The sequence below is a fragment of the Exserohilum turcica genome, assembly GCF_000359705.1.
Source record: "Exserohilum turcica Et28A unplaced genomic scaffold SETTUscaffold_9, whole genome shotgun sequence".
NCBI classification, from domain to species: Eukaryota; Fungi; Ascomycota; class Dothideomycetes; order Pleosporales; family Pleosporaceae; genus Exserohilum; species Exserohilum turcicum.
In genome coordinates this window covers 1474179-1500143 of record NW_007360310.1, presented here as the reverse complement: position 1 = coordinate 1500143, position 25965 = coordinate 1474179, and the positions used below count along the sequence as shown (strand labels likewise).

At 57.1% G+C, this 25965-nt stretch overlaps 10 protein-coding genes across 10 annotated transcripts; 5 read left to right on the top strand and 5 right to left on the bottom strand.

The window, feature by feature from the left end:
* Positions 1-100: 100 nt before the first annotated feature.
* SETTUDRAFT_158037 (uncharacterized protein) lies at positions 101-3026 on the bottom strand (the record flags this gene model as incomplete). The annotated part of the gene is made up of 3 exons (XM_008033430.1): positions 101-249; positions 307-601; positions 654-3026. 3 exons carry the CDS (start codon positions 3024-3026, stop codon positions 101-103), a joined length of 2817 nt encoding a protein of 938 aa, XP_008031621.1.
* Positions 3027-4687: 1661 nt separating this feature from the next.
* SETTUDRAFT_166449 (uncharacterized protein) lies at positions 4688-6307 on the bottom strand. Its single transcript, XM_008033429.1, has 5 exons — positions 6183-6307; positions 5890-6047; positions 5686-5748; positions 5034-5633; positions 4688-4977 (listed from the first exon to the last, which is right to left on the bottom strand). The coding sequence occupies exons 1-5, from the start codon at positions 6258-6260 to the stop codon at positions 4866-4868; spliced, it is 1011 nt and encodes a 336-aa protein (XP_008031620.1). The 5' UTR covers positions 6261-6307; the 3' UTR covers positions 4688-4865.
* Positions 6308-7199: 892 nt separating this feature from the next.
* Positions 7200-10100, top strand: SETTUDRAFT_166448 (uncharacterized protein). Its single transcript, XM_008033428.1, has 3 exons — positions 7200-7393; positions 7457-9479; positions 9527-10100. The coding sequence occupies exons 1-3, from the start codon at positions 7242-7244 to the stop codon at positions 9998-10000; spliced, it is 2649 nt and encodes an 882-aa protein (XP_008031619.1). The 5' UTR covers positions 7200-7241; the 3' UTR covers positions 10001-10100.
* A 466-nt stretch (positions 10101-10566) lies between these two features.
* Positions 10567-13739, top strand: SETTUDRAFT_124587 (uncharacterized protein). Its single transcript, XM_008033427.1, has 2 exons — positions 10567-11259; positions 11308-13739. Exons 1-2 carry the CDS (start codon positions 10635-10637, stop codon positions 13482-13484), a joined length of 2802 nt encoding a protein of 933 aa, XP_008031618.1. The 5' UTR covers positions 10567-10634; the 3' UTR covers positions 13485-13739.
* A 1034-nt stretch (positions 13740-14773) lies between these two features.
* Positions 14774-17720, top strand: SETTUDRAFT_99826 (uncharacterized protein; the record flags this gene model as incomplete). The annotated part of the gene is made up of 3 exons (XM_008033426.1): positions 14774-14827; positions 14891-17525; positions 17578-17720. The coding sequence occupies 3 exons, from the start codon at positions 14774-14776 to the stop codon at positions 17718-17720; spliced, it is 2832 nt and encodes a 943-aa protein (XP_008031617.1).
* A 678-nt stretch (positions 17721-18398) lies between these two features.
* Positions 18399-20618, bottom strand: SETTUDRAFT_144344 (uncharacterized protein; the record flags this gene model as incomplete). The annotated part of the gene is made up of 3 exons (XM_008033425.1): positions 18399-18655; positions 18790-20457; positions 20511-20618. 3 exons carry the CDS (start codon positions 20616-20618, stop codon positions 18518-18520), a joined length of 1914 nt encoding a protein of 637 aa, XP_008031616.1. The 3' UTR covers positions 18399-18517.
* Positions 20619-20818: 200 nt separating this feature from the next.
* SETTUDRAFT_166443 (uncharacterized protein) lies at positions 20819-21900 on the bottom strand (the record flags this gene model as incomplete). The annotated part of the gene is made up of 3 exons (XM_008033424.1): positions 20819-21059; positions 21113-21800; positions 21858-21900. 3 exons carry the CDS (start codon positions 21898-21900, stop codon positions 20939-20941), a joined length of 852 nt encoding a protein of 283 aa, XP_008031615.1. The 3' UTR covers positions 20819-20938.
* On the top strand, positions 21899-22370 carry SETTUDRAFT_24583 (uncharacterized protein; the record flags this gene model as incomplete). The annotated part of the gene is made up of 2 exons (XM_008033015.1): positions 21899-22115; positions 22183-22370. The coding sequence occupies 2 exons, from the start codon at positions 21899-21901 to the stop codon at positions 22368-22370; spliced, it is 405 nt and encodes a 134-aa protein (XP_008031206.1).
* A 215-nt stretch (positions 22371-22585) lies between these two features.
* Positions 22586-24572, top strand: SETTUDRAFT_124580 (uncharacterized protein). Its single transcript, XM_008033423.1, has one exon. The coding sequence runs from the start codon at positions 22682-22684 to the stop codon at positions 24467-24469; it is 1788 nt and encodes a 595-aa protein (XP_008031614.1). The 5' UTR covers positions 22586-22681; the 3' UTR covers positions 24470-24572.
* A 53-nt stretch (positions 24573-24625) lies between these two features.
* On the bottom strand, positions 24626-25583 carry SETTUDRAFT_44880 (uncharacterized protein; the record flags this gene model as incomplete). The annotated part of the gene is made up of 4 exons (XM_008033114.1): positions 24626-25075; positions 25153-25350; positions 25422-25501; positions 25562-25583. The coding sequence occupies 4 exons, from the start codon at positions 25581-25583 to the stop codon at positions 24635-24637; spliced, it is 741 nt and encodes a 246-aa protein (XP_008031305.1). The 3' UTR covers positions 24626-24634.
* Between the last annotated feature and the right edge of the window lie 382 nt (positions 25584-25965).

Sequence of the window (25965 nt, the reverse complement as noted above, 5' to 3'; positions counted from 1 at the left end):
ATGGTATCTTCGCAAATGGTTTGCCCTCTGCAATCCACATTAAAAGTAGACATGAAGCAACGCCAAATCCCTTGGAAGCGAATTTACACTCATCCTGCCCTTACTTCCTGCGCTTGCCGGCACTTCCAGCAGCCCATCGGAAAAATGGTGACGGGTTAGGCTTTTTCCGCGACGAGCTTCCGGAATGGCCACTGCCACTAGGCACAACAATAACCGCGGGTTGGCCGTCAGCCGGTGGAGGTGGAGGAACTTGTACAACATGAGCGTGGGACACAGATGCGCGTTTCCCGCCCTTGTCCTTCTTACCTTTACCCTTGAGGGGCAGATCCGAGGCTAGGAACACCTGTGCATCCGGCGGCGGCGGCGGAGGTGGTGGAGGAAGAGCTTCTTCTTTGGGTGGTTCTGGTGGCGGAGGTGGCGGCGGCTCTGGCATGGGCCACATGTGCATGGTAATGGCCCAGTCCGGTTGAACCATGGTCTCCCAGACTTGAGGTAGGATGATTTCGCCGTCTGGTCCCACAAGATCATAATGGCCCTCGTGCACATGGGGCCCAATGACGTCGACGTGTAGGAATGCTTGCTTGATGAGTTCCTCCATACCCTGGTCTCACATTTAGTAGGCACTTGATGTCGTGCAGTAATCGTATGCTTACCTTCCATGTATTGCACAGATGCCATGGAAAGCTGAACTTGCGTCCGACGGCATCTTTGAATTTGATGGGGAGCTTTGGCGCATCCGATGGTTTGAGAGCAGCAGCCTCCTCTTCAGCAGCTTTCTTGGCCTTTTCCAGTTCCTCTGCAGCAGCCTTGGCCTCGGCAAGGGCTGCTTCGTGAGCCTTCTTGATCTCTTCGGCTTCAGCTTGCTTGGCCTTTTCCAGTTCCTCTGCAGCCGCCTTGGCCTCGGCAAGGGCTGCCTCGTGAGCCTTCTTGGTTTCTTCGGCTTCAGCGGCCGCCTTTGCCTCTGCCTCCTCTCGCGCCTTCTGAGCCGCCTCGAGCATTTTCTTTGCGGACTCGGCTGCAGCCTGCTTCTCTTCTGCAATCCTAGCAGCCTCTGCATCTGCCGCGGCCTTCTCCGCCGCACGGGCGGCATCTGCGGCTGCCTCGCGCTTTAACTGCTCATCTTTCTGAGCAAGAATGAGCTGTTCAAGTTTGGCGAGTTTGTCCTCGTCGCCTTTCTTCTTGGCCTCTTCGGCGGCTATGGCAGCTTTTTCAGCAGCTTCCTTTTTCAGTCTTTCTTTCTCAATCTTCGCTTCCTGCTGTGCAATGAGCAAGTTCTCGAGACGGGTAAACTTGGCGAGTTCGGCATCTCTCCTAGCCTGCTGCTCCGCCTTCTCCTCCTCTTCAGCTTTATGAAGCAATAGCTTCTCGAGCTTTGAGAGCATGCTCTCCTCTTTCAGATCTGGCTCCGCTGGGGCTGGAGGCGGAGGCGGAGGCGGGGGTAGAGGCATCAACTGCTGCTGCAGCTGAACGAGTTGCTGCATCTGCTCCAGTTGTTGTAGGTGTTGAAATTGCGGCATCTGTGCCAGGGCCGGATGTATTGGCTGCTGCAAAGTTTGCAGCTGCATGTGCATGGCTGGAGTCTCCGGGGCTGGCGGTGGTGGTGGCGGTGGTGGTGGTGGTGGCGTTGCTACCACTGGTGGCGGCGGTGGTGGTGGTGCCGGTGCCGGTGGTGGGGGAGGAGCAGGCGTATGAGCAGGTGTATGGACAGGTGGAGAGGCGTGACGCTCCTCTTCATGTTGAGGATTTGGTGTCTGCCGTTTTGAGGGGGGATACTGTGGGGGCGGGGATGGATGTGGAGGGTGTCCGTAGGGCGAATACATCTGCGGCGGCATGCCATACTGTTGAGAACCGTAGGGTGGATAGTAGCCCAATGGCGAGAAGTTCATCATTTCTCCTGGCGGTGGTGCTGCTGGCATGGAGTTGCGATGGCCTTTGCGTCCCGGGCGATGTTCTTGGGGACGAGGATCCTGATACTCGGGGAAGTAGCCGCCCCGTGGATCCGCTGCAGAGGGGGGACCTTGGGTGAAGGGGTTCTGTCCATTGGGTGCAAAAGGGTTTTGTGCATAGGCAGCATGGGAGTCATGCGCAAAAGGAACCAGTTGGCCTGCAGGGGATTGCGAGCCGCCTGAGAATCCGTATTGATACCGCGGGTCGGAGATCATGCTAGGCGCAAAGCCGTTGGTGGGATGCTGGGGTATGTGGCCCCAGCCAGCGCTTGGGTGGCCGTGGGGTGGGCCTGGTCGAGGGGGGGCGTCATACGGGTAGTCATCGTCGTCCTCGACTTCGAGAGGCTCCTGGTGGACGGATTGAGGCCTTTGCCGTCGCGGCCTGCGTGGGCGCTCCAGTTTGCTTCGGCTGCGGCTGCGGCTGTGACTCTCGGGGCGGGAGGGAGGATCCGGAACCGGAGCAGCGTGGCGCGAAGACGCTCGCTCTATGCGAGAATGTTTTGGCCGGTGACTTCGTGGCGCTGACGGTGGTGGTGGCGGTGGTGGCAGCGGCGCCGCAATAGCAGGCGGGTGTATGGCGTGGTGAGCAACGGCACGACGGGAGACGGCACGATGGTGTGGAGCAGAGTGGTGCTTTACTGCGCGTGGACGGGACGCAGAGTCTGAAGGGTTGATTTCGTCCTCGATATAGTCCCAGGAGCCTTCTTCCTCTTCCTCTTCCTCTTCTTCTTCGTCGTCGTCGTCTTCGTCTTCGTCGTCGTCGTCGTCTTCCTCTTCCTCTTCCTCGTCGTCTTCCTCGGTCTCTTCGCCCGTGCTGTACTCTTCCTCACTGGCCGAGACGACCTGGATGCCGGCCGAGTCCTCGTCAGTGAAGTCGTCGTCGTCGTCAAAGGCGCCCGTGTGGTTGTTGACAGTGATTCCCTTCCGGAGTCTGATTGCCACGTTAGTGTCGCCCTTGACGTGATAGCGTCGTTGGGGAGGAGTGAGCGAGACGCTCGACGGCGCCGTGCTGCGGGTCGCGCGCGACGACGACGACGCAGCGCGCGACTTGGCCGAGCGTCGAGAGGGGGCACGAGGCATAGCGCGATGATGGGGAGGATGGGCTATGACTAACGGCATTGGGTGGCGGTGCTGAAGGAGCCGTACTCGAGCCTGCTCCTACCAGAGAATGGCCGAGTCCGGGGATGCGAATGTGCGCGAAGAGGCGAGGCGACGGGTCAGGATGGGGGGGTGCGGGTGAGCAGGAGTCGAGATCGGGGGGGGCGGACGCGGGGGAGGCGGGGGGGGGGACTGATGGATGACAATGGCAAGGTGGAAGTCTTGGTGGGGGGTGGGGGGGTGTGAGAGGCTCGTTATCGCTGACCGCTTTCAGTGCGGGCGGGGCAATGCGGCGCTCTTTTTAACCAAGAAAAAGGCGGCCACAGCACACGCACACACTACTATGGCTGGCGTGCGGGCGGCGTTGCCCAGGCGTTATCTCTGATGTGAGACAACTGTCGGTGTTGGCGCTCACGCGCGAGGGAGATGGTGGGGAGGGGGGGTGGCGGTGGAGGGGGAGGGCGGGAGAAAATAGGTAGTAGTAGTGGTAGGGTGGTGTCGGTCTTTGGCGTGGTCGATGAATGCCTGACGGGGCGGCGTTCGAGGGCCGGGGGCGGGCGCTGATTGGCGGCGGGCTGGGCGCTGGGCAACAGGCTGTTCGCGGGGACTTGTGGGTGGGTGGTGATGTTCGTCGTGGCCGTCGTGGCACAGCGAGGCGACTGCCACGGGAGCGAGAGCGAGAGCGAGGACGGGTCGAGGCGGAGCGTGTGACGGCGTGTCAAGGCCTGCGCCAGACTCTCCAGATCAGATGACAGGGCGAAATGGCTGGTGGTGCGGGATGGGACATAGTATGCCTCGACAGCTGGGGGGGCGCAAGGCCGAGCCGGGCATCTTAACACGACGCAGTGCGGTGACGACAGCACGATGGTTGCTGAGATGCAAGGCGCACATGCAGCGGGCGCTCCACTTGTCGTGCTATTTAATTGTTTTGTCCTCAGCGGCGCGGCGTAGCAGTCGCACAACGGGGCCTGTGGGAGCATTAGTCGCATACGTGGTACATGCTCATTGTCCACGTCGCTTACCGCCCACTGCCCACAGCCCAACCCATCCAGCGCCGCCCGCTGCCCCTCCAAAAAGACGCTCGACGGGAGCCGCCGTGGAGCCCAATCCGACCAGGGCCGCGCCCCCCGGTGTGCGTAGCTGACCAGACTCCCATGCCACGTGTAGCTCTGGCCTGCCTGTGTCTATACGAACACCTGCGTCGTGCTTGGGTACGGGTGCAGCCTGGGCCCTCTTCCCTCATGCCTGCGCTGGCTGCCCATGTCACCACAGCCTCATGTTGATCTGCTGGGTAGCTGTGCACCGTGGTGCTGTCTTGGGTCGAGGCCTCGAGTGCTGTCCTTGTCTGCTGGCGTATACTACAACAACAGCAGCAAACCACCGCTCGCCTCCAATTCGACTGGCCAGCCTCTCTCTGCGTGCCGCTCTCGCCTACCTTGGCCGCATGCTGAAGCGAACCCAGCCTTGACCATGCAACACACACACACACACACACATGCACACATACACACGCACATACACCACCACCCTTCTATGACGTTGCATCTTCAACGCCCCCCCTCCCCCTCAAAACATCCTTTCGGCCATCAAACCTCGCCCAAGGGCCAAAAGTAGCCAGCACGCCAAGGGGGCACATCGACGCTACCAAATCCCCCCGTCACAAACAAGTATGCAATTGCTACCTGCCGTGTCACGAGACAAGGAAATCTTATTGTTGGCAAATACTTGGCACTGTACAAGATATAGAACACACACACACACACACACACGCTCCCGCAATTCCCTCTTCTAACCCGCCCAGAATGCAAAGCCCCTCGCCGTCTATTGGTTCGTCTTGCCCGACGTGTTGGGCTTGGGAATCTGGTCGAGGATGCTCTTGTTGGCTGGTGGCTGGTAAAGAATCTTGCGGCTCTTGAGCGGCGCCCACTTGTACCTGTTGTAGTTGTTAGCACTCGTTCGCCACGTGCCACTCGCTCCCATCACACGTACCTCTTGACCCACACACTCAGAGCGAACAAGACGCTAGTGACAGCCAGCACCTTCCAGCCCATCTTCTTGCGGTCGTCCATCTCGGGTTCCGCGGTCCAGTTGAGAAACTCGACCACGTCCTTGGCCATCTGCGAAGTCGACGCCTTGGTGCCGTCCTCATACTCGACCAGATCGTCGTACAGCACACGAGCCATGGCAATGCCGGTGCCGGGGAAGTACGGGTTGAAGTTGAGGCCTTCCTGCACAACGGCACCCGCAGGCGGCTCTTCTGGGTACCCAGTCAACAAGCTGAAGATGTAGTTGCAGCCACCGTGGCGCGCCTTGACCATGAGCGATAGATCCGGCGGCAGCGCTCCGTTGTTGGCAGCACGCGCTGCCTCGTCGTTCTTGTACGGCGCGGGCATGTAGTCAGACAGCTTTCCAGGACGCTTCTCAATCTCGCCCTGGTCGTTGGGCTCCGTGTCGTACTCGTTCTCCTCGGCAAGAGCCTTGGCCTCGTCGACAGTCATGAGCTTGCCCACGAGCGCTCGGTAGGGCACACGCGAGATGGAGTGGCACGATGCGCACACTTCGCGGTAGACCTGGAATCCACGACGCAGACTGTTGATCATGTTAGGACGACTGTGGGCGGGCCATGCGAGCAGAGACGTACGCAGCGTGGTCGAAGGTCTTGTGCCACTTTTCGTGCTCCCACGGGTACTGGGTCGGGTGCAGACTATGCATTTGACAGTCAGCTTCTTGTTCCGTGTTGGTCTTGTCGTTGCCGTTGCCGTGCATGCAGACGTCATGTCCTCCCTCTCTCTCTCTCTCTCCCTGTTCCTCCACCACAAGGCAATTGGCGGGCTGGCACACTCACCCTTCTTCGGCGGGCGTCATGGCATCGACATCGCGTCCGTAGAGGTGCCAGTACCAGGCAGTCGAGCCGACGGCGAAGATGGTGGCGCCGGCGGGGAGGGCGTTGTCCTTCCACGAGGAGCCAGCACCCTCGGCAGAGGCCGATGTCGAGACGAAGCGCTGTCATCACCCAATGCGTCAGCCAGACATTCAATTGCAGCGGGAAAACGCCCGGGCACACGGGCAATGGCCGAGATGGCGTTGATGAAGCTCGCGGGAGCAGGTGGCCGAGACTGGGCCATGTGGGAGGCGTACCGAAGCTGGTCTGGTGGTGGCATTGCGAGCCGCGGCGCCGGCGGAGCGAGCGGTACGCAGTGCTGATCGAGCCAACATGGTTGTGTGAAGCCGGCTCCGAGCAAGAGGAGGAGTGGATCAATGGGGGTGGTCGGCGGTGGTGACAGTGGTGAGGGAGGGCTGTTCGGTCGCAACTTCTTCGCTCGAGGCTTGGCGAGACCTAATCAAGTCGAGCGGCGCTGTGATTGGCTGGCGGGCGCGGCTCTGGGCGATGCATCGTCTCTGTCTGTGTGTCGGCGTATGTGCGATGGACGAATCTCTACGATTGCATGGCATGGCATCAATTCACGGGCTCAGACGCAAACGGCTGCGCACACCGCGCAAGACGTAGACACGCATGCACGCACTACGAAGCAGCACGCCGGCGCAGGGCGTGTTCATGGAATATATACGCATGTGGTATCATGTAGCGCTACTTCTATACCCTTCGGCTGATGCAAGCGACGGCCGAAGGGCTCAAACGAGGGCTGTGGTTTTGTCTAGCAAGGGCTGGCAATGGCGCCAGAACACTCAGCGACGCTGCTCGGCGAGAACGTGGCTGGGAGGACTTCTTTGCGCGTGTATGAGAGAAGGGACGCAGAGGCGGGCGGCGGCATATTTGTACCGCACGCACGCACGGCTTAGCGGCGCCATCGCCTCTGCCCCGACAAACTTCGTCGCGCGGCCAATGGCAACGAGCGTGCCCTCACCGCAAGCACGCCCTCGACCACGGCTGTCCAGCACGTACAGAGTTAGATGCATTGCTTCAGGCAGAATGGCGCCTCTGCCCTGCAATGCAGGCGCGCGCTGTTATCGCGGCCTGCCCTCGCCCAAGCCCAAGCCGTCGCGCGCCGCCGGCTGAGCCCTCGCCCGAGTTTACTGCTGCACACGCACTTGCACTCGCTCTCGAGCCCCACGACAAGCCCTCGATACCCCGCTGCCCGCCCTCACCTACAACACGCGCCGCCTCGCCCGTCCCCCGCCCGGCCCCTCAGACTCCCCATTGCCGCCCCGGTTCGCCATTGCTCGCACCGACGAAACATGTGCAAACACTTCGGCGTCGACGCCCACGCCTCCGTCGACATCTCCAAGGGCAGAGAGGTGCTGCCCGCCAATGTCAAGCCCGTACACTACGACCTGACCCTCGAGCCCGACTTTGACTCCTTCACCTACAATGGCACCGTCGTCATCGAGTACGTCGGAAATCTCTGCCCCCGCCTGCCCAGCTGTGCATGGCTGTGCTGACCCGCCGCCAGTCTAGACGTCGTCGACGACACCACGTCCATAACCCTCAACTCGAACGAGCTCACGATCCACTCCACAAAGGTCGAGGCGGACCAGCACGTCCTCTCCGACTCGCCCAATGTCACCGCCAACGAAGACGCACAGACGACCACGGTCGCCTTCGACAAGAGCATCCCCCGTGGCAGCAAGGCAAAGCTCACCATGACCTTCTCCGGCGTCCTCAATGACAACATGGCGGGCTTCTACCGCTCCTCGTTCAAGGCCGACGACGGCTCCACGACATACATGGCAACCACGCAGATGGAGCCTACCGATGCCCGCCGCGCCTTTCCCTGCTTCGATGAGCCGGCTCTCAAGGCCAAGTTTACCGTCACGCTCATCGCCGACGACAAGATGACGTGCTTGAGCAACATGGACGTCGCCTCGGAGAAGCAGGTCCAAAGCACCGTCTCGGGCGGAAAGCGAAAGGCCGTTACCTTCAACCCCACGCCGCTCATGTCGACATATCTACTGTGCTTTATCGTCGGAGAGCTCAACTACATTGAGACGAACAACTTCCGCGTGCCCGTGCGTGTGTATGCACCAAAGGACAGAGACATTGAGCACGGTCGCTTCTCGCTCGAGCTCGCGGCCAAGACACTCGAATTTTACGAAAAGACGTTCGACAGTGCCTTCCCGCTGCCCAAGATGGACATGGTAGCCATCCCCGACTTCAGTGCGGGCGCTATGGAAAACTGGGGTCTCATCACGTACCGGGTTGTCGATGTGCTCATTGACGAAAAGGTCAGCGGCGCAGCCACTAAGCAGCGTGTGGCTGAGACTGTGCAACATGAGCTTGCACATCAGTGGTTCGGCAATCTGGTAACCATGGATTTCTGGGATGGCTTGTGGCTGAACGAGGGATTCGCAACGTGGATGTCGTGGTACTCCTGCAACGTCTTCTATCCCGATTGGAAGGTCTGGGAAGGCTATGTTACCGATAATCTTGCGAGTGCACTTTCTCTCGACTCCCTGCGCAGCAGCCACCCTATTGAGATGCCAGTCAAGCGTGCAGATGAAATCAACCAGATCTTTGACGCCATTTCGTACTCCAAGGGCTCTAGCGTCATTCGCATGATCTCCAAGTGGGTGGGCGAAGATACCTTCATGGAGGGCATTCGCCAGTACCTCAAAAAGCACGCATACGGAAACACCGAGACGGGTGATCTCTGGGCCGCGCTGACCGAAGCCAGTGGCAAGGATGTGGGCAAGGTCATGGACATCTGGACGAAAAAGGTCGGCTACCCTGTAGTCGCTGTGACCGAGGGCACCGACTCGATCCATCTTAAGCAGAACCGCTTCCTGCGCACCGCCGACGTCAAGCCTGAGGAGGACCAAACTCTGTACCCTGTCTTCCTTGGCCTGCGAACCAAGGATGGTGTTGATGAAGACTTGACCCTGTTTGACCGTGAGGCCGACTTCAAGCTCAAGGACATGGATTTCTTCAAGCTCAATGCAGACCACTCTGGATTGTACCGGACTTCGTATACGCCAGAGCGACTACGCAAGCTCGGGATTGCCGCCAAGGAGGGCCTCCTCAGTGTCGAGGACCGGGCTGGAATGATTGCTGACGCCGGCTCGCTGGCTGCGTCTGGCTACCAAAAGACATCTGGTATTCTGTCGCTGCTTGACAGCTTCAAGCATGAATCAGAGTTTGTCGTCTGGGGAGAAATCATGTCGCGCATCGGAGTGCTCCGTGGGGCGTGGATGTTTGAGGACGAGAAGATTCGAGATGCTCTGAAGAAGTTTCAACTGGACCTTAGCGCTGAAAAGGCACACGAGCTGGGATGGGAATTCAACGAAAATGACGGCCATATTGAGCAGCAGTTCAAGGGCCTCATGTTTGGCGCTGCCGGCATGTCTGGTGACGAGAAGATCACCAAAGCCTCGTTTGACATGTTTGCCAAGTTCAAGGCGGGCGACAAGACGGCCATCCACCCCAACATTCGCGGCAGTGTGTATGCCATTGTGCTGAGCAATGGTGGCGAAGAAGAGGTAAGCTACGCTTGGGTTGATTGAGGTTCCAACGCTGACCCTGGTAGTACAATGTCATTGTCAACGAGGCTCGCAACGCAGCGACGAGCGACGAGCGCAACTCGGCACTTCGCTCGCTGGGACGGGCCAAGTCGCCAGCGCTCATGCAGCGCACGCTCGACATGGCACTCAGCGATGAGGTCAAGGGCCAGGACATCTACCTCCCCATTGGGGCTTTGAGAACGCATCCCGCTGGATGCCATGCGCTGTGGAACTGGGTCAAGGCGAACTGGGCAGAACTGGAGCGCAGGCTGCCTCCGAGTCTGAGCATGCTAAGCTCGGTCGTGTCGATAACGACGTCGTGTTTCACGCACCGTGAGCACATTGAAGACATTGAAGGGTTCTTCAAGGACAAGAGCACAAAGGGCTTCGACATGTCTCTCTCGCAGAGCCTTGACAGCATCAACGCAAAGGCTGCGTGGCTGGTGAGGGACTCGGAAGACGTCAAGGCTTGGCTGGAGAAAAACAAGTACCTGCAGTAGATGTCGATGGAGGCTATAGATTCCTGTACAACAGCAGGTAGAGAAGAAGAAGAAGAAGAAGAAAAATAAAAGAAGTACTGATGTCAGCACTCTAATTTGGACCCCTGGTTACAGATATACTTTGAAACATGGTGTTTGCATATGTAGTGACGACCAGGGGCCAAGGGTGTGGGCGTGTGTGGTGAAGAGGTTAGACGGATTAATCGATAAGTAACACGGCGCGTTGCGTCATGGCTTGTGGGGAGGAGTTGTGCAGGGATTGCCAGTGCAAATGCCAATGCCAATGCAAGCACTGTGCAAATGATGCGAAAGCGCTCCGCTCCCAAGGCGGCATTCGGAAGTGCGGTGCCAGTGCCAGTGCCAGTGCCAGTGCAGTAGGCGGAAGCCTGCCGAAGACGGCCCAGTGGATCTGCAACGTCAGCCCTTCCCAACGCGCCCGCGCGGCAAACATGTGAGAATGCTCAGCCCAGCATGGGGGCCGCCATGACCTTGGACACTCGCACCCGCAATCCCCTTTGCCTCCTTTGCTCCGCTCTCGACAGCATTCGCACACGTGCAATTGGGCTGTCCGTTCCTTTACAGCTACACAGCCGCATAACGTGCGGAGGGTGACCAGAGTCGGTATCCCCGCGCAATGTCGCAAGATGCAACAACTCAGCCAGACTCGCCCACGCCCGCGCTTGGGGCCGCAGACGAGAGCGACATTCCACTGTTCCGCCGGTCGCCACACCCGTACTTGCGCCATGGAGACGAGATTCAGGGGCAGTCTCTAGAGCAGCCGCCCGCCCTGGCTCTGGGCCCACGAAGCCACTCCCACACAAGACCCGGCGAGGGTGGTATGAAGAGGAGGGAACTGGCATCGCAGTCGCCAAGCGAGAGTGGCACAGAGGCAGACGACGAAGGCTGCAACCTGGTAAAAGCACTGCCGGCGCCGCCCTTGCGCCCCCACAAGGGCCTTCGCAGTCTGCGGCCGAGAGAGACGGGAGGGTGGGCGAGTCCTCTCCTCACGCCCACGCAAATCGACGACGAAGGAGGCAAGTTCTCCGACGGCTTCGTCAACGGGAGCCAGAGCCGCGAGAAGCGCAAAGGAAGTATATATCACACAGACGAAGAGGCACGGGCAGCCAAGCAAAAGTACCTCCAACGGCGGCGGAATGAATTGTTAAGGCGAACGACGGAAACGGCCTTACTCGCTGGTATTGGCATCCTCGCGGTGCATGGATGCGAGTGCTGGAGCCAATTGCTCGTGTGGCACAGAGGTCAGCGTCATGGTAGAGACATGCTGAAGGATGCTAACACGAGCCCAGTAGAGCTGATGACGCATGTCGGTGCTATGACTATCTTGCTCGCCCTATATCCCCTTCGCCTACTGTATTACTCTTGGAAAAAACACTCGAATCTCAAGCTTTGCCGTCGGATCCATATACCAGCAGCCTTCGATCCGGCGACTATACTCTACCCACCAGTGCTGCCTGTACTAATTGCCATTTCGCTTTTCGCTTCGTCGCCGAAGCCTTTGCTTCCAAACATGCTACTTGGTCTTGCTGCATTACCCGCCAGGATCATTCCTTTCAATCCTCCCGCCTTGGGCTATTCATCGCTTCATTGGTTCATCTCCATCCTGCCACTGATTGCAGCCGAAAACACCAGCATACCGTCGAGACTATCTGCACAGAAGCCGTATAAGCTCAAACTACCCCCTCCGCATCAGGGCATGGATCCAGAGCTTCTCGTCTGCCTGTTTCCCCTACATCAGGCACTGCTGCCTGCTCTCTACTATCTCACGACAACGAGCCTCTTGCCAGCAGAGCTGCACTTGCTGTCGATTGGGCTCATCAACCTGCTGCTGTTGTCTGACTCGCCGCAGGCAGTAATACTGGCCATCTTGCTGTGGGTGGGTGGGCTTGGAGTGTTTGGACTTTGCGGGCACGTGCTCAAGTGGGGCGTCACACTGGCACGCATCCCTCGTTGGAAGCTGAGACGCGCTGGGCAGGTGATTCGCGCTCGTCAGACCTTTGTCCAGCTGCTGAACAAGAGCTTGGGATCTAAACGCAGCCGGGGTGACGCAGCGGGCAAAGGCAGTGACAGCGATGCCGATGAAGATGACGTCGTGCGTGGAAATAGGACCGAACGCCTCCAACTTGACAGGCTTCAGCCCAGCAAAAATAGTGGCTTGTCTCACACTGATAGAGCAGAGCCGCAGTCGGCCACGGAGGCAACCAACATGGGCTTTGGCAAAGTCAATAGTAACGCAGAGGAAACATGCGGCACGCGACATGTACGAAGAAACACGATGCCTGTCGTTGCAGCTGAGAGCCACACGGAACAGCACAGATACTCGCATCGAAAGCGATCCAGATCGATAGCACAGTCGTACCTGTCGCTCACACCTGTGCAAGCAACCATGAGGAAGTGGCTCTATGCAGCCTACTTCTACGTAGTGGTTTTGATACTGATCCTGGGCCCGATCCGCTACGCCGTGGGCAAATACGCACTGCACAATCATGAGCCATTTGGATGGGCCATTGGCTACCTTTTTGGCAATATACCAACGGTACGATGGAAAGTGTTTGAATGGAACCTGAACGGGTGGGTGCCACTACCACCAAGGCTGGACGCTGACGAAATGGCGCAACGAATGCAAGGCTTGTCACGGGCAGAGGGCATGAGGCAGGCCATGTTTGGAGAGGCCAATACTCGGCTCGTGCTCTGCGTCTACTGCCTGGCGACTATCATGGCTGGTCTGATTTCGGTGTTTTCACTGTCAGCTGTGGTGGAAGTGGACACGCGGCGCAAAGTGTTCCACGGAACCATGGTGGCCATGCTGCTGCCGACCATCTACGTCGACCCGTGTTTTGTGGCACTGGCGCTTGTGCTGGTACTTGCCATTTTCCTCTTGCTGGATCTGATTCGGGCGTCGCAGCTTCCACCGCTGTCGAAGCCGATTGCTAGATTCCTCACGCCGTACGTGGACGGGCGTGATCTACGGGGACCGGTAGTGGTGTCACACATCTTTCTTCTGATCGGGTGCGCGATACCGCTGTGGCTGTCGCTGGCTGGCGTTGAGCGGATATCAGAAGAGCCATGGAAGGACTGGGGCGTGGGCAAGGCAGATGTCAGCATGGTGTCAGGGGTGGTTTGCGTGGGCATGGGGGATGCAGCCGCATCGCTCATCGGGCGGCGCTACGGGCGTCGTCGATGGCCATGGGCAGGGGGAAAGTCACTCGAAGGGTCGCTGGCGTTTGCGGTTGCGGTGACTGTGGGTCTCGTGAGCAGCAAGGCGTGGTTGTGCCTTGGATGGAGGCATGACGGGGGCAGGCAGACGACTGGAGGCGCCGTGATCATGGACGCGGTGGTGACGCTGGGCAAAGCAGCAATGTGCGCGGCGGGAGCGAGCCTGAACGAGGCGGTGCTCACGGGCGGCAACGACAACGTGATTGTGCCGGTGGTGCTGTGGGTTCTTGTGCGAGGGGTCAGGCTGTAGGCGTGGGTGGGTGTGGGTGTGTGTGTAGGAGGTGAAGCACATGGCCGGGGGCTACGTCATGGCAGTTGATGGGCGGGCTAGCGTGCCGTCGCCAAGCCAAGCCCAGCCGGTATTAGCGTGTAGCGTGCAGCGTGCGTGTGCGCGTGCACGTGCACAGTAGGCCGTGTGTGGCAGTCGGCCTCGCATCTACTTGCATGTACGTACTGGTACTACTCCTACTGCTATGACTACTGCTGGCTGCTACATGCAGACAGGACAGACAGCACCACAATGGAGCCCGCTCGCGATAAGCTGCCCGACGATACCACGGGCGGCTTGCGCATCTTGCGCATCCACACAGACGAATGGCGTGCGACGTGGTCACGCCGCGAGCTCGTCCACATGACTGGCTGTCGACCCCCCTTTGCCCGCTGCCTCGGGCGCACTCGTCGAGGGCAGCACGGGCTTGTAGTAGGAGTAGCAGTAGCAGTAGCAGCATCACCAGCGCGGCGCAGCGTCTGAGACTGTGTCTGGCGGCGGTGCGTGTGCGAGTGTACATGGTGCCGGTTTCGCCTGGCCGTCGAGGTGTCGAGGTACTCGCTGCCTGCACGCGTCGTTATCAGTCTATCGGGGCGGCGCTAGCGGCGCGCTAACGCCTCCCCATGACTGCGAGCCCACTCCTACCTAGCAGCACCACGCCCACGCCCACGCCCATCCAGCCATACCAACACTGCCTGCTCGACCTGCCTCAACTCCCTCAACTCCCTCAACTCTGCCTGCCCTCGTCTCCCTCCTCGCCTCCCTCGCCCTCTGCATCTCCGCCGCCGCCGTCTCGGCCTGTGCCTGTGCCTGTGCCTGTGCCTGTCGCTCCCCGCCCCCGTGGCTCGCGTCGCCTCCTCTGCCCGCCACCCTGCGTCCGTCCCGACTCGCGTCCCAGTCACCACTATCGATAGCACCGCATCCATCCTCCTCGTCCCCTTCCCGTCGCCCCCCCCCCCGTGCCCACGACACGCCCATCTCCCGCCCGCCCAGCGATAGCCCATGTACAACACGCTCACGGCTACCCTGTACTTGCATCTGCGCTGGTAGCTGCTTCCTGAGCATCCCCATCATCACCACCGCCGCCGCCGCCGTCGCCGCCGCCGCTACTGCTACGCATACAACGTCCCAACTAGTTCGCGCCAGGCAGCACAGCCCGTGCCGCCAACATGGCATCACCACCACCATCGCATGCCCCCCGGCGATCGGGCGCATCGCCCTCGTCGTCGGCTGCCCCGGGCTCTGAGCAGATTATCGGCAAGTTCAAGCGCATGCATCACATTGGCAAAGGCAGTTTCGCCGAAGTCTACCGCGGCATTCACATTGTACGTCTGTTGCTCCTCGGTGCTCGTCATGGCAATCCGTCGCTAACCAGACCCTCTGCACAGGAAAAGCGCCAGTCGGTCGCCATCAAATCGGTCAATATGAACAAGCTGAACAAGAAGCTCAAGGACAACCTCGTGTCCGAGATCACCATCCTGCGCAGTCTTCACCACCCGCATATAGTATCCCTCATCGACTGCCAAGAAGCGCCCTCGCGCATGCACATCATCATGGAATTCTGCGAACTCGGAGACCTGTCCGCCTTCATCAAGAAGCGCACTGACCTTGTCAACCACCCCCAGACGCAGCGCATGATAGAAAAGTACCCTAACCCATCCGTCGGAGGACTGAACGAGGTCGTTGTTCGACATTTCGCCAAGCAGGTGGCCAGCGCCCTCGAGTTCCTGAGGTCCAAGAACTACATCCATCGGGATCTGAAACCACAAAACCTACTACTAAATCCCTCGTCCATGTTTTACTCGCAAAGCGGAACCCTCGAACGTATGCCCTTGGCGGCTAGCGCAAACTCGCTCATCCCGGCTACTGGCATTGCCTCTCTCCCAATGCTCAAGATTGCTGATTTCGGCTTCGCTAGGATTCTGCCAACAACCTCACTGGCCGAAACACTCTGTGGCTCCCCGCTTTACATGGCTCCGGAAATCCTGCGATACGAAAAGTACGACGCCAAAGCCGATCTCTGGTCAGTGGGCACGGTTCTCTTCGAGATGATGTGTGCTCGCCCTCCTTTCCGAGCAAACAACCATGTTGAGCTCCTGCGTAAAATCGAAGAGCGCAAAGATCAGGTCCGATTTCCAGAAGGCCTGGTTTGCAGCAGGGCTATGAAGAATCTGATCCGCGCATTGTTGAAGCGGAAGCCAACCGAGCGCATGTCGTACGAGGCCTTCTTCGCAGATACAGTGATTCGTGACGAAATCCCCGGAATGGTGGATGAAGACCTGCCCGGATCCATGCAAGCCTCGGAACGCCTACAAATCTCTGCACTCGAACCGACCGCTGAGCCGCCTAGACAAGCTCAGAAAGCCCCTGTTGAAATGGACCGCCAAGCTCTAGAAAATGCATATTCCTCATCGCCCAGACCTAGGACAGGCCTGGGCATATCACCACCCTCGCGGCCGAGCTCTAGGCCTGTATCTGGCAACTACTCAAACACTCCACCACTACCGTATTCTTCCCGGAGATCCAGCACCACGCCTGTTGAACCTAGTGAAGAGCGCGTGTCACATCGCGAACATCGGCGGCCAACCCTTACGAACGCTGCAACAGCCCCAGGGCGCCCCCTGGCTGTGCAAGACCAGTCGTCGCCAGGAACTGCCGTCAGCCACAGGCGTAGGTACTCTCGCGACGACCAAACGCCAGCACCCAGTGGTCTCAAGGAGCATCTCGATCGGGAACGTATTCCACAAAGAGCTGAAGCGAATGTACTGCGGGAGGCGGCTGAACGAGCTGCCCAAGACAACGCCCTAGACGAAGGGTTTGTATTTGTGGAGAAACGCCGCGTAGAAATCGACGCACTCGCAGACGAAATTGCCAACAGTCCGCAAACACAGCGAGATCGACCTATGCATAGAGATGCCACAATGAAGCGACGATCGACAACCCAAGGATCGCCCACATCTGTTACTGGTGCCGTGCCCTCAAAAGCTATTCAGATCCAGCAAAAACCTACAATCACACATCAACGCACGGGCTCATACAGCCGACGACAATACCGCCCTAGCTTTGAAACAGCCACTTCTGCCCTGTCCAAGGCCATGAACATGGTCAATATCCGGGGACTCGGTCTTTCACCACCCGTCATGAAAGGTGTATCGCCGCCGCCCCAAGGATACTCGGCCTTCCCCGCGTATCCTACCGCGCAGAGCAGCATGCTGCTCGTTGGTGATGGTGGCAAAACGATCAACAAAGACGAGGACACACTTGCAGTCAGAAGGATCGAAGATCTCGCCCAACTCAGTCACGTTGTCTATGGTTTCGCCGAAGTCAAGTACAGTCAACTGGTGCCTGTTGCGCCCAGTGATCCAGCTCTGGGAGACGGGTCCACAGGAGTCGCTCGCAAACCCAACAACGATATCATCGAATACGATGATGACGATGACGATCTGACACCTGATATTGTTCTCCTCATTTCCGAGGAAGCATTGGTGCTGTTCGTCAAGACGCTGGCCATGCTCAACAAGGCCATGGACTTGACTGGAAGCTATTGGAATCGAACACGCCGTAACAGCGGGTCTGATGGAAGCAGCCGTACAAATGCCAAACTCGGCCAGGTCGTATCTTGGATGCGGGATCGCTTCAATGAGTGCTGTGTCAAGTCAGAGATTGTTGCCCGCAAGCTTAAGCAAGCACAGCAACAGCTGCCAGTCGACCACCCCAGCCATCCTCAGAACCAATCAGCCGCGTCGGGCTCGACGACGGCTGTCGGCTCTGCAGAGAACATTTTGCTCACTACTGGAGTCACGGCCGAGAAGTTGCTGTATGACCGTGCGCTCGAGATGAGTCGCCAAGCAGCTATCGATGAGCTGACAGGTCACAACTTGGGCGACTGCGACATCAATTACTGGACTGCCATAACCATGCTCCAAGCTGTCTTGGAGGAGGAAGAGGATGTTCCTGGTCACAAGTCGGATGCTGAAGAAATCAATGGTCTCGATGGTGAAGACCGAAGATCAATACAGAAGCGTGAGTGCCCTTCGAGTCGTGATAAGTAGCAACCCCCACTGACGCTGTCTAGTTCTTGAGCAAATGAGAAGCCGCCAAAAGGCGCTCAAGAAGAAACTGGATGCGCTCAAAACTCAGAAACGTTCGTCAATCACAGGTGTCCCTTCACCTCATTCTATTGGCCGCAACTCGCCATCTCCAGCAGCCACGAGGTGAGCAGGTGAGACTCACAAGTACGGCATATGACGAACAAGTATACTCCATCTAGCATTGCATTCATCGGCGCTTCTGACTGGGCATGAGACATTTTTTACCGTCTTGACTCTACTCTACCGTGTCTCGCTTTGACAAGTTTGTTCAAAGGTTTGTGGGACGAACCCCCATGGTTTTCTTTTCGGTTTTCTAAGGCGCCACACAATGGGAAAGGGCGGGCGCGTGGGGGGGGGAACACTTTCGGCGCACGAACATGATACCAATCCTTTTTGTTTTTTGTTTTTTAGTTCTTGTTTCTTTTTTAACAGCCAAATTGTGCTGCTTTCATTTTTTTTCCCTGACAATATTGCGTGTTTCGGTTTCACTGCTGCGAGACGGTGGGTAGTTTTCTTGGAGGGGTGGGGGGGAAGCAGGGCGTGGGAGAAATTTGCAGCGGGCGTTGGTTTTGCTACGCAGTTAGTACATTTGCATGGTGGGGAGACAATTTTTTTTCTTTTCTTTCTTGGAATTTAATAGAGCCCTGGGCGTAGGTCACTGCAGCATTTGTTATTTCTTAGTATCAAGTATCATCCTGCGCATCCATGGGAGACATGGATGTGCTTAGCTTTTTGTTGGCTTCTATTCCCCACGTGTGTATGTACATTGAATTGAAGCACACAAGGTATCTATGTACTTAGTTTGCATGCTTCACGTACGCTGAGATTGATTGCCTTTGGAAATAACTCAATATCCTACTCACATTGCTGCATTCACATTGCCCCCCTCACCCTTATTTTTTGTTTTGCCTGACCCAACGGGACTCAGGAGACGGAAATGCTGATAATCTTGATATCCTCTTCGGGCTTCTCCTTGTATACTTTAGTATTCTCAATCTTGTGCACCACGTCCATGCCCGCAATGGCGCGTCCGAAAATAGTATGCTTGTTGTCAAGCCACGGCTATATAGCACGGAACAAGTTAGCCGCTCGTCTTCTTAGCAGGGGGGGAGGGGATCTTCATCATATATGCAACATGATATGTTGGCGTGAGGCGCGAATAACAGCAAAAGGAAGCGCTCGCGGGCTGTACTTACCGTCTTCTCTGTTGTGATGAAAAACTGGCTGCCGTTTGAATTTGGACCGGCATTGGCCATGCTGACGGTATACGGCTTGTCGTGCTTGAGATTGGAGAACTCGTCGGCAAACTCCTTGCCCCAGATGCTTTCGCCTCCGGTGCCGTCGCCGAGCGGGTCGCCCGTTTGGATCATGAACTTGCGAATGACGCGGTGGAATATCACGTTGTTGTAATATCCGTTGCGTGCGTGCGTGACAAAGTTCTCGACGGCTTTGGGTGCCGCGTCGGGGAATAGGCGCATGGTGATGTCGCCATAGGTTGTGTGTAGAGTGGCTGTTGTGCCTGTTGCCGCCAGCGCCTTTTCGTCCTTTTTCTTGTTCGAGGCTGCGGCGCGTGGCTTTTCGTTTTGCACGTCGCGTACCGACTTGGAGACGGTCGAGTCGTTGGTGTACATGTAAAAACGGACTTTGCCGGAGCCCGTGGACACGAGCATGGCATCTCGTGCCTCGGCTTCTTGCAGCAGTGGGTTCTCACTTGCTGCCATTTCAACCGTAACAACTCCCTTCTTCTCGGGCTGGCCTTGGTAGAGACATAACCACAGCGGCCGGATCGACTCTTCTTGGCCATATAGCTTCACAAGCTTGTTCGTGACTGTGTTGATGACCTTGACACCGTACATGCTGCCATAGAGGATGAAGTTGCCTGTCTCGTCGAAAATGACATTCATGCGACATCGCAGCCAAGGCTGATCAAGTTCTCTTTCAATGCCTATTCTTCGCCCAAACTCCATGTCTTCAAGGTGCTGGACAGCAGTTCCCGCTTGTTGCATGCTCGTGATGGTTTCAATAGACTCGTCATAGGTTCGGTGGAGTTTTCCAGTGGCAAAATCAAAAACACGGACTTTGCGGTCCGGGAAAGAAAAGGTCGCAAACTGCTTTCCAGTGGGCGAAAGCGTGAGCGAAGATGGGACGCATTTGGACTTTTTGAACTCAAACAGGCTCGTAGAGCTCTTCAGAGACCACACGTTATCCGGCTTCTCATAGTTTCCGTTTGGTCTCCAATATTCAATCATGCCGCCCTGGTCGACGCTCACAACGCAGTCAAAGTGGTTGTTGTATGCCATCAGGCTAACAGGGGCTCTGTGCACGGTCTTCAAGACGTGCAGCGGCTCCGGGTTTTCGCCTCTGCCATCGTATACGCGGATCCAGCTGTTGGCTTCTGAGCTGACGGCCAGTTGTGGGAAGCTTGCGCCTCGGCCATGCAGCCAGCAAATCGCCAGAGGAACATAATCCAAGGTCAACATGGCCAAGAGGTCGAATGTGACGACATCAAAGATCTTGATCGTCTTGTCCGCGCCGGCAGTCGCAAAACTGCGGCCGTCGGCGCTCACGTTGACAAACTTGATCTCGCCGCTATGCGCACGGAACTCCTTGACAAACTCGATGCCTCCAAAGACCTTTTTCCAGAATTTGACGACGCCGTCGACGGAGCTGGTAATGAGAAAGTCGGTGTGTGGGGTAAAGGTGGTAAAGCAGAGTTGCTCGCGGTGCATAAGTGATTTCGAGTATCGGGCTGCGCCAGGCAGCGCAGCAACGTAGAGCTTCTCATATGGTAGCTTGCGCTTCTTCTTTTTCGGCGCCGAGGAGGGAAGGGCGGGTCCAAAGTCGTCGTCGTCGGATGATGATGTCTCGTCTAAAATGCAATGTTAGAGCGAGTTGCGCGCATGTAACGCGGACGAACAGTACCGTCGTGAGCTTGTGCTGCAGATTCCTTGGCTGGCATGCCGCTGTCGTGTTCCATTTCAGCGCGAGAGCGCTTTGGCTTGGTTGGCGACTGCGATGCTTCCATAGCGGCGGTGATATTGTAAAGCAATGTCGTGGGCGTGTCCTGCCAAAGTGGTATCCTAGGCTCGGTGGCCCGGACTTTGATTTCGCTAGAGCGCGCTCTCACGTGCACTCTGGTCGGAGAATGTCCAGGCTAGCGTGCCTACGTCACTTGAGACACAAGATTCAATAGGCAATGCATGTTTCACAATCAAACAAATCTGGGGCAGTGCAATGATTATTTTGCCATGCCATCGTCCCGTACTATTGTACATGATGCCTATCGCTCTACCCTCATTACGGCCATAATGTAGCTAGTGATGCAGCCAAGCAGCGCTGGCCACTCTACAATTTCTGGTAGTCTAGCTTGCCCTCGAGCTTCTTCGACTCTGCCATCTTCCGGACCGCTTTGTTGAAATCGTCTTGGTTGATTGAGTCCCGGTAGTCCTTGATGGCAAAAAGACCGCTGTGACGTGTTAGCTACAGTTGTTATCTTGTGAGTTGAAGCAAGGTACTTACGCTTCCGTAACGACGTTGCGCAGATCGGCGCCGTTCATTCCGTCGCTCATCTTGACAATGCTCTCAAAGTCAATCTCGCCATCTGTGACTACACTAGCAGAGTGAATCTTGAGAATCTCAAGACGCCCGACTTCGTTGGGCAGGGGAATTTCGAGCTTGCGGTCAAGACGACCGGCACGGAGCAGAGCGGGATCGAGGGTGTCTGGTCGATTTGTGGCCATGATGATTTTGGTTTGGCCGAGGTAGTCGAAACCGTCGAGCTGGTTGAGCAGCTCCATGAGGGTTCGCTGAATCTCACGATCTGCCGATGTTCCCTCGGAGAAGCGCCTACCGCCAATGGCATCAATTTCGTCCATGAAGATGATGCAGGGCTCGTGCTCTTTGGCGTAGCCAAACATTTCGCGGATCAAGCGTGCGGATTCACCAATGTACTTGTCGACAATGGCCGATGAGACGACCTTGAGAAAGTTTGTCTCCAGACTGCTTGCGACGGCACGAGCCAGCAGTGTCTTTCCTGTGCCTGGAGGCCCGTAGAGCAGCACACCCTTTGGCGGCTTGATGCCCACTCGCAGAAATAGCTCGGGGTTCTTCAGCGGCAGCTCGATAACCTCACGCAGCTCACGAATCTGCTCATTCAGACCGCCAATGCCGCCAAAGCTGACCTGGCCGGGGGCCTGACCTTCCCCGCCTCTCCAAGCTAGAGGTACCCGCTGCAGCAATCCCGGCCGCTGTGTCCACGCAGTACCGCCTCTCAACCCCCCCCCCCCCAGACAGAGACTGCCCGCCATGAGTGGCAGCGGAGACCAGGAGCGTGAGCACGCGCTCGAAGCCTACAAGTCCAAGCTGCTCGAGTCAAGAGAGTGGGAGGCCAAGCTCAAGGCGCTGCGACTGGAGATTAAAGGTCTCCAGCATGACTTTGACGTGTCGGAAGAGAACATCAAGGCGCTGCAGAGCGTCGGCCAAATAATAGGCGAGGTGCTCAAGCAGCTGGACGAGGAGCGGTGTATGTTGCAGCAGAGCTCCCCAGAACCCGCCCGCCGTTCGATTCCATACTGACCCTGGACGTGCAGTCATTGTAAAGGCATCATCCGGCCCCCGCTACGTCGTCGGGTGCCGGTCAAAGGTCGACAAGGCCAAGCTCAAGCAAGGAACCCGCGTCGCCCTCGACATGACAACCCTCACCATAATGCGGATGCTGCCCCGCGAAGTCGACCCCCTCGTCTACAACATGTCGTTGGAGGACCCGGAGGCGGGCTAATTCAGGGCGGGCTGGGGCAGAAGGATGGCAGCAAGGCGGCGTGGCTGCAGCTGACGGCGGCGGAGACGACGGCGATGGTGGTGGTGGTAGTAGTCGAGGTGGTGATGATGATGGCGAGGGCCTCCACGCGGCGGCGGATTGAGCGAGCGGACGAGAACGAGCGCGCTCCAGGTGCACGTGCGCCAAGACCTCCGCGGCGGCGGTCGCAGCTCCCCATCGGCGTTGGAAAAAAAGTTGGCCGACCATTTTTCAGAGAGCACCAGAAAACCCGGCCAGGCCCTCTGTCGCCGGCCACGTCCCCAACCGCCATCATGTCGTCGTCCTTCTTCACCACCCCGGCCTCGCTGCGCAAACGAAAGCGCTCTGACGCCCCCGCCACGGCTCCCAAACGGCGCAACACTGACACCAGCGCCCGCCGCGCCGCGCGCGAAGACTCTATCAGTGGCAGCGATGTATCTGACGATGACGGCGAGCCCTTCTTTGACGACGGCGACGACAGTGACTCGGAAACCTCAGAGGATGAGAATGAGACAGCCGCCGAGAAGCGCCTCCGCCTGGCAGAGCGCTATCTCGACAACATCCGCAACGAGGTCGAGCAAGAAGTGGGCTTCGACGCCGAGCAGATTGACAAGGACCTCATCGCCGAAAGACTGAAAGAGGACGTCGCAGAGGGCAAAGGAAAAATCTACCGCTCAATTGCCGACCAGCTCGACTTTGAGCGCGCATCGCATGCCGCCGCCTCCTCGGGCCTGCAAAAAGCCATAACAGGCTGTGCCGTCAAGCTGCCCCACGCATGGACAATCAGCAAAGACCTGGTCGTCGAGAAGTGGGAGATTGCCGACCCAAAGTCATACGCCCCAGACGCCACCCGTCCGTCCAACATCACGCCGCGCAGGACACCCAAGAGAATGCTTTGGCGCAAAGGGAACAAGAACAAAAAGGGCGACAGAGCCTACCTGGGCCACACTGGCGAGATTGTGTCCATTGCAATCTCTGATTCGGGAAAATACCTAGCCACTGGCGACATGCACGCACGCTTGATCATTTGGGACGCCGACACCCTCACGCCTCGCCACCTGTTTACTCGCCATCGCGATGCTGTCCTCTCCCTGTCCTTCCGACGAGGAACCGAACAACTCTTTTCTGGAGGAGCAGACCGCGCCGTCATCGTTTGGAGTGCTCCAGAATCCGCATACATTGAGACGCTTGTGGGACACCAAGACTCGGTCATTGGTATCGCCGGTGGGCTTGAGCTCAATCAAGAGACTTGCGTCAGTGTAGGCGCCCGGGACCGCACTGCGCGTCTGTGGAGGGTCGTCGAGGAGAATCAACTGGTCTTTCACGGTGGTGGCACGGCACGACAAAAGGGCATGGACAAACTGCGCAAAGGCCGCTTTGGCAAGAACGTTGACGGAGACGACGCCAAAGACGACATGGTCAATGGCACGCACCAAGATGATGGCGATGCGCCCATTGCCTACGCAGAAGGCTCGATTGACTGTGTTGCGCTCCTCGACGCCAGCTTGTTTGTTACAGCATCGGATAATGGCGCCCTTTCGCTGTGGTCGATCAACAGGAAGAAACCTCTCTTCACCTATCCGCTTACTCACGGTCGGGACCCGCCACTTTCGCCCGAGGAAATGTCAGCCAACCATGATGCCACCACGTCGGCTCGCCTAGGACCGCGTCTGGCACGATATGTCACCGCGCTTGCTACAGTGCCCTTCGCCAACCTTGTCCTTACAGCAAGCTGGGACGGCTGGATACGTGCTTGGAAAATCGCCGACGACAAGAAGAGCATCGAGCCCCTTGGCAAGGTCGGACACGTGCCTCTAGAAGAAGAGGGCCAAACCATGAACGGCAATAGCGAGCATGGTCCCATCTTGATTCGGGGTATTGTAAATGGACTTTCGATCCAAGAAAGAGGAGACAGGGGCAAAGATGGACTATGTGTCGTAGCAGCCGTAGGCAAGGAGCCCAGGCTAGCTCGATGGATGTCAGGAAAAGTCAAAAATGGCATCTACGTTTTCGAAGTGCCGCGCAAAATACTGGCCAATGGCGCTGCTGACAACGACGACGAGAGCGAGGATGAGGCGTAATTGCAATGAAGAGAAAAAAAGCATTCTTGCATTGCCAGGCGTTTTGTAAATGCATTTCATACTAGATACCAATCTCATTCTGTGCTCTTGGGCGACTCCACCCTAGCATCCAAAATTACCGTCTCCCTTTGCATTCAAAAACAAGTGCCTGTATTTCCCTGTACCTTACAACAGCCCATACGGAAGTTTTTCCGCAACCACATTCTGCTGCTCACTCGTACTCCTCCTAGACCGCAGCTCCATCTCGCCAAAATAGTTGGGGCCGCTGATATCCGCGAAGCCCAGTTTCTGGAATAATGCCAGACTGCGCGTGTTGTCCTTGTCAATCTTGACTCGGAGGTAGCTCAAACAAGCGTTTGTGCTTCTGCCCTGCGTGTACTCGTTCAGGATCGCCGGCAGCGAGGAGTCGATGTACCAGAGAAACGCCTGGAGCGCCTCTTGCGCCAGGCCCTTGCCACGGGCGTCTGGTCGCGCAATCATGATTTCGACTTCACCTACAACGCGCGTAGCGTGCTGTTTTGCGTCGTCTTCTGCATGTGCGCTTACTGCTGTGGCGTCCTCTGCGTCGTCTCCATCTTCATCGTCGGAGGGATACAAGAAGAGGTTCTGAGGCGTGGTGGTGGTTACAAGTCAGCGCCTCATACTCCTCTCTTTTTCTTTTTGGTGCTGGGCGCGTTGCTTACAACATCTCCGATCATGCGCTCAGGTGCATCGTCTTTTTCCGGTGTAAATTTTCTTTCCGGTGCCTTTGCTATTGGTGCTGCGTTGGGAGCCGTGCAGATGATAAATGTGAGTTTATCGGCGTCCTGTCGCCAAGACTCTTGCATCGAGTATTCTTCACACAGCGTCAGAGGTTCAGATGCAGTGAGCTTTTGGAGTTCCTGTTATACCGGTTATATATATGCATGCAATTGGCTTGGGACGAATCTGAGAAGATAGGGTGACAATATACTTCATCTTGCATCCATTCATGGTACGTCACCACGTGGTGAGAGCAGTACGGGACAAGCAGCAGGCGAGGTGTGAGAATCGCTACAATTTCTTAGTATTATGAGAAGAAAAAACGTATTTTTAGTAGGTAGGACGCTATACCCTCTTTTTCATTCAACTTCATTGTTGCGTTGTTGAGTGAATAATTTTTTAAAGAAATAAATGTGACTGTTGAATTGCAAAAAAAAATGGTCTGGTTCTCAGCAAGTCCCGTGCTCAGCAGAATTCATGCCAGACATTGACATATTATTTTAGTAGCAGAACATGAACTGGATTTTCTAATATTCATTGTTATTCTTAATACGACTGGGAATTTCCTCGTAGTACAATGGAGGCGCAAATATGGCACTTGTGACAAGAGTCGAGAGTGCGTCATACAGTCGATCTACTTACCAGAGGGGACCTGAGTACATACTTATGTGGGTGGATACCTTGCATGATCCCGATGCACACAATACCGACTACCGCACACGCCTCCAACTCTTTCTGCAATCTGCCAGCATACA